At 43.0% G+C, this 13,944-nt stretch overlaps 1 protein-coding gene across 3 annotated transcripts in view; it reads right to left on the bottom strand.

The window, feature by feature from the left end:
• Positions 1-11,558, bottom strand: part of VPS39 (VPS39 subunit of HOPS complex) — a 41,666-nt gene extending 30,108 nt beyond the window's left edge. For all 3 annotated transcript variants that reach the window (XM_010598367.3, XM_010598368.3, XM_003418673.4), the window contains exons 1-2: positions 11,335-11,558; positions 179-244 (exon numbers count right to left, since the gene is read on the bottom strand). In XM_010598367.3, the coding sequence (XP_010596669.1) occupies positions 179-244; positions 11,335-11,407 (139 nt within the window). In that variant the 5' untranslated portion in view covers positions 11,408-11,558. The remainder of the gene's footprint in view (positions 1-178; positions 245-11,334) is intronic.
• Positions 11,559-13,944: the final 2,386 nt, after the last annotated feature.

Below are 13,944 nucleotides of genomic sequence, written 5' to 3'. Positions count from 1 at the left end.
AAAAAAAACTCCTGGAGATTCGCACGTATTTCTCCCCATCTTCCCACTGCTGCCCCTCTCCCACAATCGTTCTTTTAATGGTCCAGGAATCACTGATTTCAGTTGTGTATCAGCTGATTATCAAAACTTTTTATGCACGAGCAGTAAGCCATGTAGTTCTGGGAAGTGTGTCACTCACCAGCGTCCTTCCGAATCCTATAGAGAAGAAGATGTCCTTGCTTGGTTCCAACAAGAAGCCATTCCTCTGGAAAAGAAAATGGCAGTGAGAAGGGCCAGTCAGCCTCAGTAAAGCCTTATTCCTTCAGCTGGTGCTTGAACTCTGAAATCAAAGGGTACTGTGCAAAGCTAAAAAATGTATATGCTCAAGAAATAGTTGAGAATCAACCAATCAAGAAAACTTTATTAAACAATTACTAGGCTAGACATTTCAGAGGATAAGAAATGTCCCTGGCTTCATTTTTTTCAAAATTAACTGACCAAAAAGACCTACCAAACCAAAAACCAAATCCGTTGCCATTGAGTCGATTCCGACTCATACAGGCCCTATAAGTACTTCTTTATTAAGAGACCTATGTTTTGTTGTTGTTGTTGTTCTGGAAGGGCAGCAGTTAAAAAGAGTAAGATGGAAGTTTATGAAATCATAAAAACGAATGTTGCTGTTGTTAGTTGCCGTCAAGTTGATTTCAACTCAAGGCAACCCCGTAGGTGCAGAGTACAGCTGCTCCATAAGGCTTTCAAGGCTGCGACCTTTCGGAAGCAGATCACCAGGCCTGTCTTCCAAGGTGCTTGTGGGTAGGTTCAAACCATCAACCCTTAGGCTAGTAGTTGAGTGCTCACCCGTTTGCACTACCCAGGGACTCCTCGCAGAATGTAACAGGCAACATAAACATGAAACTAGGTACCGAATCTCAGAAATAACAGCTAAGGGGTACGCTTTGATGGTTTAATGATTTAACTTTAAGGAAACTAAGAAGCTTATAGAATTTGTTATCTGTCTCAAAAGATGGTCTAACAGGTAATAACAAGTGTTGGTAAGAACATGGAGAATTATAAAATGGTGCAGCCACTTTGGTAAACAGTCTGGCAGTTCCCCAGAAGGTTAAATACTGAGTTACCATGCTGTTGTTGCTGTTAGGTGCCCATCAAGTGGCCCTGACTCATACTGACTCTGCGTATAACAGAGCGCTGCCCAGTCCTGCGCCATCCCCACAACTGTTGCTGTGTTTAAGACCCCGTGCTATCCATCTCACTGAGGGTCTTCCTCTTTTTGCTGACCTTCTACCAAGCATGATGTCCTTTTCGAGCAATTGGTATCTCCTGATGACATGTCCAAAGTAAGCAAGAGAGTCTCACCATCCTCACTTCTAAGGAGCATTCTGGCTGTTACTTCCTCCAAGACTGACTTGTTTGTTCTTCTGGCAGTCCAGGGTATTTTCAATATTCTTCGTCAACACCAGAAATTCAAGTGTGTCAATTCCTCTTTGGTTTTCCTTTCCCATTGTCTAGCTTTTGTAGGCATATAAGGTACACCTCAGTCATCAAATGACATCTTTGCTTTTTAAGATTTTAAAGAGGTCTTTGCCACAGATTTGCCCAATATATCGTGTGATTTCTTGATTGCTGCTTCCATGGACACTATTGATCTAAGGAGAATGAAATCTTGACAACTTTAATTTCTTAACTGTTTATCTGCCCATTTGTGAGAATGTGAGTTACCACATGACCCAGCAATTCCACTCCTAGGTATATACCCGAGAAATAAAAATATATCTCCACACAATATCTGTACACAAATGTTCATAGCAGCATCATTAAAAGTAGCCAAAAAGGGTCCATCAAGTGATGAATAGATAACCAAAATGTGGTATATCCAAATGATGGAATAGTATACATCCATTAAAAAGAATGAAGTACGAATACATGCTACAGCATGGATGAACCTGAAAACATTATGCTGAGTGAAAGAAACCAGACACAAAAGGCCATGTTACATAATTTCATTTATATGAGATCTTCAGAATAGGCAAATCCAACAGAAACAAAAATTGTATCAGTGGCTGTCTAGGGCTTGAGGACTTTGGAGGAAGTGGGGAGTGAATGCTAACGGGTATGAAGTTTCATTTACGAGAGATGAAATGTTCTAAAATTGAATGTGGTAAAAGCGGCACAGCTCTGAATATACTAAAAAACAATGAATTGTATATTTTAAAGGGGTGGATTGTATGGGATGCAAATTATATCTCAATAACACTGTTATAAAAAAACATGACCTAGGTCAGAGCTTCTTAAACCTCAGCGTGTGTCAGAATTATCAAGGATTTGTTAAAACAGCTTTCTAGGCCCCACCCCCAGAATTTCTGACTCAGTATGTCTGGAAGTGGATCCCAAAACTTTGCATTTCTAACAAGTTCCCAAGTGATGCTCATGCAGCTGGTTCACGGGTCATATTCGGACGCACTGGTCTAGCCTGAAAATAAAGAGGTTCGGAAAGGGTTTAAATGGTTACTCTGACAGATGCATGTTAAATCATTAAGGCAAGTTAAGCATGGACATAAAAGCCACTTATTCCTTTTATAAACCTTGGATAACGGTACAAATAGATAGCTTTTATTAAGCATGCACTGTGTTCCAGAAAATGCTAAAGCACATATTGTACATTATTCTACTTAATTCTCATAGCTATACATTGACGTAGGTGCTTTTTTTTTTAAACCCCATTTTACAGATGACAAAACTGAGGCCAAGGGGATAATTTGTCCAAAGTTATATATGTAGTAAGTGGTAGAGTTGGGGTTTCAACCTCAGTTTGTCTGGCTCTTAACCACACGCTGTGATGTACTAAGGTACCCCAAGTCCAAAGAATGGATGCCAGCCAGAGACTGTCTAAAAGACAAGTCTTATATTTATAAAAACAGGCCAGGATCCATACTAGAAACATTTCTCTAGGTTGATTCCTTAGTCTCCCAGAAAAAGACTGTGATTCTGTTTTATTTTGGGCTTTAAAGGAAAAACAGGACACAGAAAGTAAGACGCTGTGTGCTCTTAACGACATAAGTAGAAGTCAGAAATAATCATAACTCTCATGGAATGCTGGAGATTTATGTTGGAAGAGACAAGGAAGAAAAAAAAAGACTTCCATTCACAATGTTTGCTTTTAAAAGATACTATGCTTGGAGTTATACTTATGTTGTTGTTAGGTGCCGTTGAGTCAGTTCCAACTCGTAGCTACCTATGTACCACAGAACCAACCACCACCCAGTCCTGTGCCATCCTTACAATCATTGTTATGCTTGAGCCCACTGTTGCAGCCACTGTGCCAATCCATCTTGTTAAGGGTCTTCCTCTTTTCCACTGACCCTCTACTTTACCAAACATGATGTCCTTCTCCAGGGACGGATCCCTCCTGACAAAGTATGTAAGATGGTCTTGCCCTCCTTGCTTCTAAGCAGCATTGCGGTTGTATTTCTTCCAAGACAGATTTGTTCGTTCTTTTGGCAGTCCATGGTATATTCAATATTCTTCACCAACAACACAATTCAAAGGCATCAATTCTTCTTCGGTCTTCCTTATTCATTCTCCAGCTTTCACGCGCATATGATGCGATTGAAAACACCATGGCTTGGGTCAGGCGCACCTTAGTCTTCAAGGTAACATCTTTGCCTTTCAACACTTTGAAGAGGCCCTTTGCAGCAGATTTGCCCAATGCAATGCATCTTTTGATTTCCTGACTGCTGCTTCCATGGCTGTTGATTGTGGATCCAAGTAAAATGAAATCCTTGACAACTTCAATCGTTTCTCCATTTATCATGATGTGATTGGTCCATTGTGAGGATTTCTGTTTTCTTTATGTTGAGGTATAATCCATACTGAAGGCTATCTGTTCCCCCCGCCCCCTTTTTTAATTGAACTTTAGATGAAGGTTTACAAACTAGTTTCTCATCAAACAGTTTGTATACACATTGTTGTATGACATTGGTTAACAACCCCACGACATGTCAACACTCCCCCTTCTCAACCCTGGGTTCCCTATTACCAGCTTTCCTGTTCCCTCCTGTGAATGCTGTGATCTTCGATCTTCATTAGAAAGTGCTTCAAGTCCTCTTCACTTTCAGCAAGCAAGGTTGTATCATCTGCATAAGGCAGATTGTTAATGAGTCTTGCTCCAATCCTGATGCCCCGTTCTTCATACAGTCCAGCTTCTCGGGTTATGTGCTCAGCATACAGATTGAATAGGTATGAAGGGATACAACCCTGATGTACACCTTTCCTGACTTTAAACCACTCAGGATCCCCTTGTTCTGTCTGAACAACTGCCTCTTGATCTATGTAAAGGTTCCTCACGAGCACAAGTAAGTGTTCTGGAATTCCCATTCTTTGCAATGTTATCCATAATTTGTTATGATCCATACAGTCAAATGCTTTTGCATCGTCAATAAAACACAGGTAAACATCCTTCTGGTATTCTCTGCTTTCAGCCAGGATCCATCTGACATCAGCAATGATATTCCTGGTTCTGCATCCTCTTCTGAATCCAGCCTGAATTTCTGGCAGCTCCCTGTTGATATACTGCTGCAGCCACTTTTGAATGATCTTCAGCAAAATTTTGCTTGCGTGTGATATTAATGACGTTGTTCAATAATTTCTGCATCCTGTTGGATCACCTTTCTTGGGAACAGACATAAATATGGATCCCCTCCAGTCAGTTGGCCAGGTAGCTGTATTCCAAATTTCTTGACATAGATAAGTGAGCATTTCCAGGGCTGAATCCGTTTGCTAAAACATCTCAATTGATATTCCGTCAGTTCCTGAAGCCTTGTTTTTCACCCATGCCTTCAGTGCAGCTTGGACTTCTTGTTTTAGTACCATCGGTTCCTGATCATATGCTACTTCTTTAAATGGCTGAACGTCGACTAATTCTTTTTGGTATAATGACTCTGTGATCTACTTTTATCTTCTTTTGATGCTTCCTGCAACGTTTAATATTTTCCCCATAGAATCCTTCATTATTCCAACTAGAGGCTTGAATTTTTTCTCCAGCTCTTTCAGCTTGAGAAACATCAAGCATGTTCTTCCCTTATGGTTTTCTATCTCCAGCTCTTTGCACATGTCATTATAATATTTTACTTTGTCTTCTCAAGCCGCTCTTTGAAATCTTCTCAAGACGCTCTCTGAAATCTTCTGTTCAATTCTTTTACTTCATCATTTCTTCCTTTTGCTTTAGCTGCTTCATGTTCGAAAGCAAGTTTCAGAGTCTCCTCTCACATCCATCTTGGTCTTTTCTTTCTTTCCTGTCTTTTCAATGACCTCTTGCTTTCTTCATGGATGGCCTTGATGTCATTCCACAACATACCTGATCTTCGATCATCAGTGTTCAAGGCGTCAAATCTATTCTGGAGTTGGTCTCTAAATTCAGGTAGGATATACTCAAGGTTGTACTTTGGCTCTCGTGGACTTGCTCTGATTTTCTTCAATTTCAACTTGAACTTGCATATGAGCAATTGATAGTCTGTTCCACAGTCTGCCCCTGGCCTTGTTCTGACATGATATTGAGCTCTTCCATCATCTCTTTCCACAGATGTAGTTGATTTGATTTCTGTGTGTTCCATCTGGTGAGGTCCATGTGTATAGTCGCCATCTATGTTGGTGAAAGAAGGTATTTTTATAATTTGATCTCCGGCATTGTTTCTACCACCAAGGCCATATTTTCCATCTACCAATCCTTCTTCTTTGTTTCTAACTTTTGCATTCCAATCACCAGTAATTATCAATGCATCCTGATTCCAAGTTTCATCAATTTCAGACTGCAGAAGCTGATAAAAATCTTCAATTTCTTCATCTTTGGCCTCAGTGGTTGGCACATAAACTTGAATAATAGTCGTATTAACTAGTCTTCCTTGTAGGTGTATGGATATTATCCTATCACTGACAGCACTGTACTTCAGGATAGATCTTGAAATGTTCTTTTTTACGACGAATTGAACACACCATTCCTCTTCAAGTTGTCATCCCCAGCATAGTAGATTATATGATTGTCTGATTCAAAATGGCCAATACCAGTCCATCTCAGCTCCCTAATGCCTAGGATATCGATGTTTATGCGTTCCATTTCATGTTTGATGATTTCCAACTTCCCTAGATCCAGTAATAATCGGAACCTGGAACATAGGAAGTACAAATCTAGGAAAATTGGAGATTGTCAAACATGAAATGGAACAAAAGGAGTTATAAATATCACTGTATTGAGCAACTGGCAATATTCAAGTTGATTTTTCAGGATACCCAATGGTATTTCAGAAATAAATAAAAGTAGAAATCTTTAAAAAAACTCACTTATAATATACACAAAAATCTATACAAATTGTTTGCCAAACAAAAGGCAAACATGAAGTTCACCATCTTTCCCGTCCTCCCCGCTCCACTACCCTCAAAACTCCTGCCAGTTCCTGTTTTTCTCTGCCTCCTTTAACAGCCTCAGTTTCCTCTCAGGTCTGCCAAAGTCTATTAATTTTACCTCCACAAGGTACCTCACAACAGCGACCCCTTGGTCTTGCCACGGTCCCCCGTGTCAGCAACCTGACAGGTCTCTGCATTCTTCTGCTTCTGCTGCCAGTCACCCTGGAACACAGCTCTGATGCTGTCACAGTGGCGTCAGAAAATCCTCATGAGGCTGCAGCACCCCAAAATGAAGTCAGACTCCTAAGCATGACATTCCATTTTTAAAAAATGTTTATTTGCCATTGATTGTTTCTTATCAAATGTCTACTGTACTGGCCCTAAAAGGGAAGCAGATAGACTCAATCTACTGAAACTTAAAAAAAAAAAAAAAAAATTTTAATTGAAAATTTATTTGACCCTTCTCAAGCTGTCATTTGGTGGTGCTGAGGAAAAATATATTTATCATAATGCAAATTATTTATAATTATTTCCTTTAAAGAGTAGAAACACAACATACATACTCATCTTCAAACTAATCCGCAAATGTCTAAGGAAAAACAGTGTGCCATCCAGAAGTTCCAATGACATGGAGCCCTGAAGAGGTATGACTGGGTTACAGAAGTCAGTGGAGGCTCAGGCAGCCAGAGGTCCTGAGCCGGGTTGGGCCCTCCAGTCTCGATGACATGTCATCATGTAACATAGCTGCGCATACACAACAGAGAAGGACAAGCTTGCAGAGCAGGTACAGCACAGGGTGGACAGTCCCTTCTTGGAGCCAGTACTGCATACCAGAAGGTGGAACACCCTATGCAAATGGGTAACACACATAAAGAAACAGAAACAGTCCTAGAAAACTCCTGGAGGCCTAATCCTGAGCCACAAGGTTGGACTTGGTCCCTCCTGGGAAGTAAGGCTGGGCCTTCTTGCTCATAATTACCGTACTGAAGCTCCATCCAACAGTGCAAGGCCCTCCTATAACAACCAATTCATTCCTGGCCCCATGCAGGCCACTGCAGCAGTACATAGATGAATACGGTACTGGTCACTTTCCTTCTCGGGGTTGTACGGCAGACAGTGTTTCTCAAAGCATAAACCCCTGACTAGGGGCATCAGAATCACCTGGACTAATTAAAAAAGCACCGTCCTGAGCCCTGCTCCCAGAGATTCTGATTCACAGACTCTGAGGCGGTGTCTTGAAATCTACATTTTTAATTTTTACTTTGTTTTTTAATGTTTATACGAACCATTTATGCAGTTCCAAAGCTAAAACTATGAGAAGTCTTAGCTTCCCTCCTTGTTACTTCACCCTGTCACTTCCCTTCTGCTACAGGTAATCATTTTAGTCATGACTGGTTTATCCTTCCCTTTTTTTTTTAAAAAAAAATACAAGTAAATGCGTGTGTATACTCACGTACTAAACACACTCACAAACCTGCATTTTTTACAGGCTCTGGTGTACACTAAAGTATATAAACCAGATTCTGAAATCAGATGTGATTTACTGGGTCTGTGACTTTACAAAAATTATCTAACTTCTCCAAGCTTCAGGTTCTTCCTCTATAAAATGGCATTGTTATTATTCCATTAAAGCACTTAGCACAAGGCCAAATACGGATTGGTACTCAATAAATCAAAGCTATTACTATTAGTATCATTTTTACTCTTAATTAAGAATCTATTTAACAATACCCAGCTGTGCGTCAAGAACTATTCTAAGCATTTCAGATACGACAATGTACAAGACCAAGTTCCTTCTCTGAAAGAACTTATATTCTAATGTGGTGTGAAAAAAACAATACACAGAGAGATAACATAACACTGGGTGGTGATCATGATAAGAAAGGTAAGGCTTGGTAAGGGAATACAGCATTGGTGGATATGACACCCTCTTTTACCCAGGGTAGTTAGGGAAGGTCTCACTGACTTAGGTGACATCTCAGCAGAGACCTGAATGACATGAGGAAGGAACCATGTGGTATCTAGGGCACGAGAGTTCCAAGCAGAGGATGGATACAGCAAGTGCAAAGGTCCTGAGGTATATATGTGCTTTGTGTGTTCATGGAACAACAGGAAGACTGTGACCAGCACCAGAAGGAGCAAAGGGTACAAGTGTAGGAGATAAAGTGAGGGGTGTAACCACAGGCCTGAGCGTGCCAGGTATTGTCAGCCACAGTAAGGTCTCTGGAAGTAGAGTTGTGATGTGAAGCCACCAGAGGACTTTGAGCAGAGGAGAGATGTGATCAGATTGAGGTTTTCAAAGGATCATTCTATCTCTGTGTGGATAAAACACTGAAAACAGCACAAGGCAAACACAGTAGTAGGACTCCACTGTAATAACTCAGATGAGAGATGATGGGCCTTCATCAAGAGTAGTAATAGTGGAGACGGAGGGAAGAGACTGGATTCTAGGTTTATTCTGGAGGTGGAGCTGGCAGGATTTGCTGATGGATTAGATGTGGTGTATAAGAGAATGAGAGAAGTCAAGAATGATTCCAAGGTGTTTCGCCTGAGCCAAATAGAAAAGCCATTCGCTGAGGCGTGGGATACTGCAGGAGAGACAGGTTTTGGGGGAGTGGAATCAAGAATTCTGTTTTGGCCATGCTATTAGACATTCAAATGAAGATGCTGAAAAAGCAGCTGGATAAACAAGTCTGGAGTTTAGGGAAAAGTTGTCATTGTCATCAGTGCCCACCTCACTGCCATTTCCCAGGTGAGTTCTGGTGTCTCTAAGACACCTTCCAGCCCAAATATTGTCTCGCCCTGCATGATCTGGCTCCTGGAGTTTCCTTGATGAACTTTCCGTAAAAGGGGTGATGACCAGAAACAGAAATATTAAAAAAAAAACCAAACCCATTGCTGTCAAGTTGATTCTGACTCAAAGCAAACCAGAAATATTTAGACAAGAATAAAATAGAATATTTATGGCTGCTACAGACTGAAAATAAAGTAGCTCTAAGGTTGCTGTTGTTGGGTGCTGCTGAGTTGATTCTGACTCACAGTGACCCCATGTGACAGAGCAGAACTGCTCCAGAGGGATTTCCTGGCTGTAATCTTTATAGAAACAGATCACCAGGTCTTTCTCCTGCAGAGCCATGGGGTGGGTTTGAACCACCAGCCTTTTCAGTCAGCAGCCAAGCACCTTATCATTGTACCACCAGGGCTTTGAGGGAGGAGACAGTAAATGGTCTCTTGTAGCCCAATACCTCCTACAGCATCCTAGGAGGCAAAGGGCATTTCTCCTCTTCGGTGGGGGATCAAGTGAGGCCAGACGCTGGCATTTCAAAACTGTGTTCCTCAGAAGCAGAGGTACGGGGACTCTTTACTGTGATACAGTAGAGGTGGTGAAGGAGGCTCACAGATACCTGTACTAATGGTTCCATAGGGTATCAGAGTCAAGGCACTCAATAATGAGTAATTTTCAAGAAGTATTTCCTATGTACGCTGGGACTCTGACAAGCTAAATCAGGTGTCATAAGCAGCTACATCAATCGTTTTCAGAAGCGTATGTCCTAGGCCTTGTGCTCCTGTAACAGGCTGCATCTAGTATCATTTATCTTGAATCAAAATCTGTTCACGTTTCTGAGTCCCCCACTGTGTTCCAGGAGCACAGGCACTGTTTCTTATTCATCCCTGTATCCCTGACCCTAGCAGAGAGATTGGTCTTGAAGGGACCCAACACATACTTGATGAAGAAATAGGGAAATGAATCCTTTGTGCAGTGGGTCGGCTCTTATTATTTTTTTTTTCTCCATTACTTATTTTAAAATTTTACTGAGAACATTTAATGACAGGAAACAGACCTTCTTGAGATGTCTGGATTAAGTAGGAGTCTCTGCTTAATCCAAAAGACTAGGACGTCTTTCTGTGAAGGTCTCATTTCAAAAAGGCAACATTAACATGTTGTGGTGAAAGAGCCCTACTGAAAAAGCCATGAAAAATTCCACAAGGATGACGGGGTGCCACAGGCAACAGATAATGCATACAACGCCGGCCACCACCACGGCCATTGGGGGTTCCTAGCTCAGTATAAGATCCCATGGGTTCTGAGCTTCCTTCTTATGGTCCTTGATTTCTAGGACTTGGACATTAACAGGAAAAACTGAATTTCTGCTTGGTCTCTGGTGGCTGTTATCAGACACAACTACTCAAAGAGCACAGTGTTCATAGTTAAGAGTGAAGGTTGGGACTCCTGAAACATTCATTTGTATTCCAGGGCACACAAGAGATGCCTGACCCTGCTTTCTGCACTGGCCAATCCTAAAAGGATTATGTAAGCTTTTATTGGTTAGGTCTCATGACAGTCTGCAATAATGCTCTTTACCTACAGTTAGGTAACTTGGGCTCTGTGGATATGAGCAATCAACCACTTGGCTAGTTAAGAATTTAAAGTAACGATGTGAATTACCTGCAGGAGCCAAAAGTGAACAATGAGTGATCACTGAGGGAAAGAAAATAAGGCATTTGGTGTTAACTTGCTCAGTGAACAAAAAAGGCCAGTGTGTTTCACCTAGGAAAGAACACAATCACCTGGACAAGCCCAAGCCCCTGGCAGGCTGAGAACTCCCCAATGCACTGGCCCTCCAAACTGAAGCCTTCTTGGAATTGAAACGGATCAAAGCTGAGTACAACTAATAAGGAAAGCTCCATCTCCAACTCCGCACGGTGCGCGCGGGTGAAACGTCCCTAAAATGCCTGGAGCACTGGAGATCGCCCAAGCACCCCCACCGCCCTCCCTGTCCACAGCCGGTCACATCGCTGCCCTCCCTCGTCCCAGGCCCTCTCGGACAGCGACCGACCAGAGCCCACACAGCCAGACGCCTGTCCACTTCCCCAGACTTCGCGAAAGGTCCGGGCCGCTCCCGCGCTGACCCCGCCTCGGCCCGTGACCCCTCCGCTCACCCCAGGCGGCGAGACAGTCGATCTGCAGAGGCAGCTTTTCTAGGATCGGCACCGGCTCGAACGCGTCGTGCATCGCGGCGAGGAGAGTCGGCGCCGCCGCCGTCTCACCCCGAGGGGGCCGGGCCGGGACTGGGCAAGGGCAGACAGGGATCCGACCAGGGACCCCCCCCAACTACGGGCCCAGCTGCAACACAGCCATCATCAACCCCAGACTTCCGGCCGGCGTAGGCCCGCCCTTTCCGCCGTCGAGGGCCCGCCCCTTCCGCCCGGCTCCCGGCGTATCCTCAAGGACCGCAGGGGTGCTGGCTTCTTTCCGTCGTCGCCCTAGACCCAGAGCTTCTGTGGCGGGAGGCCGAGTAGCCATGGGCTTAACAAGGAAGGAAATGATCTTAATCTTAGAACTTCCTTGGGCAGCATAGCGTGGTGGTCTAAGAATTCATGTTTTGGCGTCAGTCAGACTTGGAAGATCTGCCCTTTAGAAAGTTAGCCATGACTTCCAGGAAATTTGATCTCTCCAGCCTGTTTCCTACCCTGCAAAATGAGGGTAGTACCTACGATTTAGCGAGGCCTGACCCCTTTAAGCACTCAGTAAACGCTACGTTCCCATTGCGACGATTCTGACTCATAGTGACCCTGTAGGGCAGTAGAGCTGTCCCATAGGGTTTCCAAGGAGCGGCTGGTGGATTCAACTGCGACCTTCTGGTTAGCAAGTGAATGCCTAACCACTGTACCACCAGGGGTCCCCATAAATGGTGGTTGTTAGCATTGTCATTATTACTCTAACTAGAATGTCATTCTAGGGCAGTGGTTCTCATAGTGTGGTCCTTAGACCAGCAGCAGCAGCAGCAGCAGCATCACCTGGGAACTTTGTTAGAAATGTAGTCTCAGGCCTCACTCCAGCCCTACTGAATCAGAAACTTGGGAGTTGGGGGTCCAGCAATCTGCTTTAATAAGCCCCCAAGGTAAGTCCATGCACTCTAAAGCTTTGAGAAGGACTGTTCTAGCCAGTTCTTCAGTTGCTGCACTATTGGTATTTAGGGCAGGATACTTGTTTTGTTGTGGGGGTCTGTTCTGTGCACTGTGGGATGTTTAGCAGCATCCCTGGCTTCTACCCACTAGATGCCAATAGCACCCTCCAGGGGGTTATAACATGTCTTCTGACATTGCCAGGTGTCCTCTGCTGGGGAGGGCAGGGTGGAGGCAAAATCATCCCTGGGTGAGAAACACTGTTCTAGGCCAATACTTCTCAAACCTTAAAGGGCATACAGATCACCTGGTGATCTTGTTTAAAACCAAACCAAACCCACTGCTGGAGTCAAATCTGACTCTTAACAACTCTACAGGACAGAGTAGTACTGCCCCATAGTGTTTCCAAGACTGTGAATCTTTACCAGAGCAGACTTTCACACTTTTCTCCCTGTAGAGTGGCTGATGGATTCCAACCACCACCCTCTGGTTAGCAGCCAAGCACTTTAACCACTGTGCCACCAGGGCTCCTTCTTGTTTAAAAAGCAGATTCTAATTCAGCAGGTCCCCAGTAGGGCCCTCAACTGAGCATTCCTAACGAGTGCCCAGGTGTTGCTGATGCCACTGGTCCCTGGACTACATTTTGAGTAGCAGGGGTCTAGGCAGCAAGAGTTGATTCAGCAATCTTGGGAGACAGTAAAATTAACCCTTTTAAAATTTCTGATCCCACTCCCACCAATTCAACTCTCTCAAGCTGTGTCTTACAACCTTCATATCCCCAGGCTTTTAGGACGATAAGAGACTGAGTTTACCGCAGTATTACTGTGGAGACTTAAAAATAACAAAAACAAAAACTAAATTTAATTTGAAAGCATAAGCTGTATCTGGTAGCCCTGCCTCCTTCAGGAAAACATCAGGTATGTCCTTTACAAATGCTGTATCTGAAAATCAAATGACATATTTTAAAGTAGTCAGAAACACAAAAACCGCTAAGCAAATCTTGTGTTATGGCTGACTTTCACCAGATAGGCTGATCACCTTCTTGAAAATTTTAAATTGCCAACTGCTGTGCTAGAAGGAGGCCTATTTTTAGTTCCAGTGCCGAAAGCCAAGAACAAAATAAACAGTGTAAACTCTAAGGTAATAGGTCAAGGTGAAACTATGCATTCCTTCTGAACCTGCCCTGCCCCAAGAAATGACACACCATATTCAATCCCATTAACACAGGAAGTCTTAAGAGAGCAGAAAGAATTATCAGGCCTCAGCCTATAGAATTTATACTATATGGTCTTGCTGAACACAGATTTTTTTTTTCCTAGTCTCAACTCAACATCTAACTATCCTTAAAAAACATCTGAACCAACTAAACTGCTGCATTATAACTATTACTCACCTGCCAAGTTTTAGTATTCAAGACAAAAGTACGCATGACAACAACATGGGTTACTGTCAACATGGTTTGACAGTAACAACCCACGGCAATGGATTAGCATGGAAGTCAGTTCTTCATACTGTTAGTCCTTAGAAGTACTGTGTTTTGTTTTTTAATCACCATAGTGAGGAGCTACAGAGAAATGCTACATAAATATTCAGACTTTCACTGGGAGTTAGTGACGATTATGGTCACTGGATTGTACAGAATAC

The sequence above is a fragment of the Loxodonta africana genome, chromosome 10, assembly GCF_030014295.1.
Source record: "Loxodonta africana isolate mLoxAfr1 chromosome 10, mLoxAfr1.hap2, whole genome shotgun sequence".
NCBI classification, from domain to species: Eukaryota; Metazoa; Chordata; class Mammalia; order Proboscidea; family Elephantidae; genus Loxodonta; species Loxodonta africana.
Note: the sequence above shows the minus strand (reverse complement) of the source record. Positions and strands in the feature narration are given on the sequence as shown.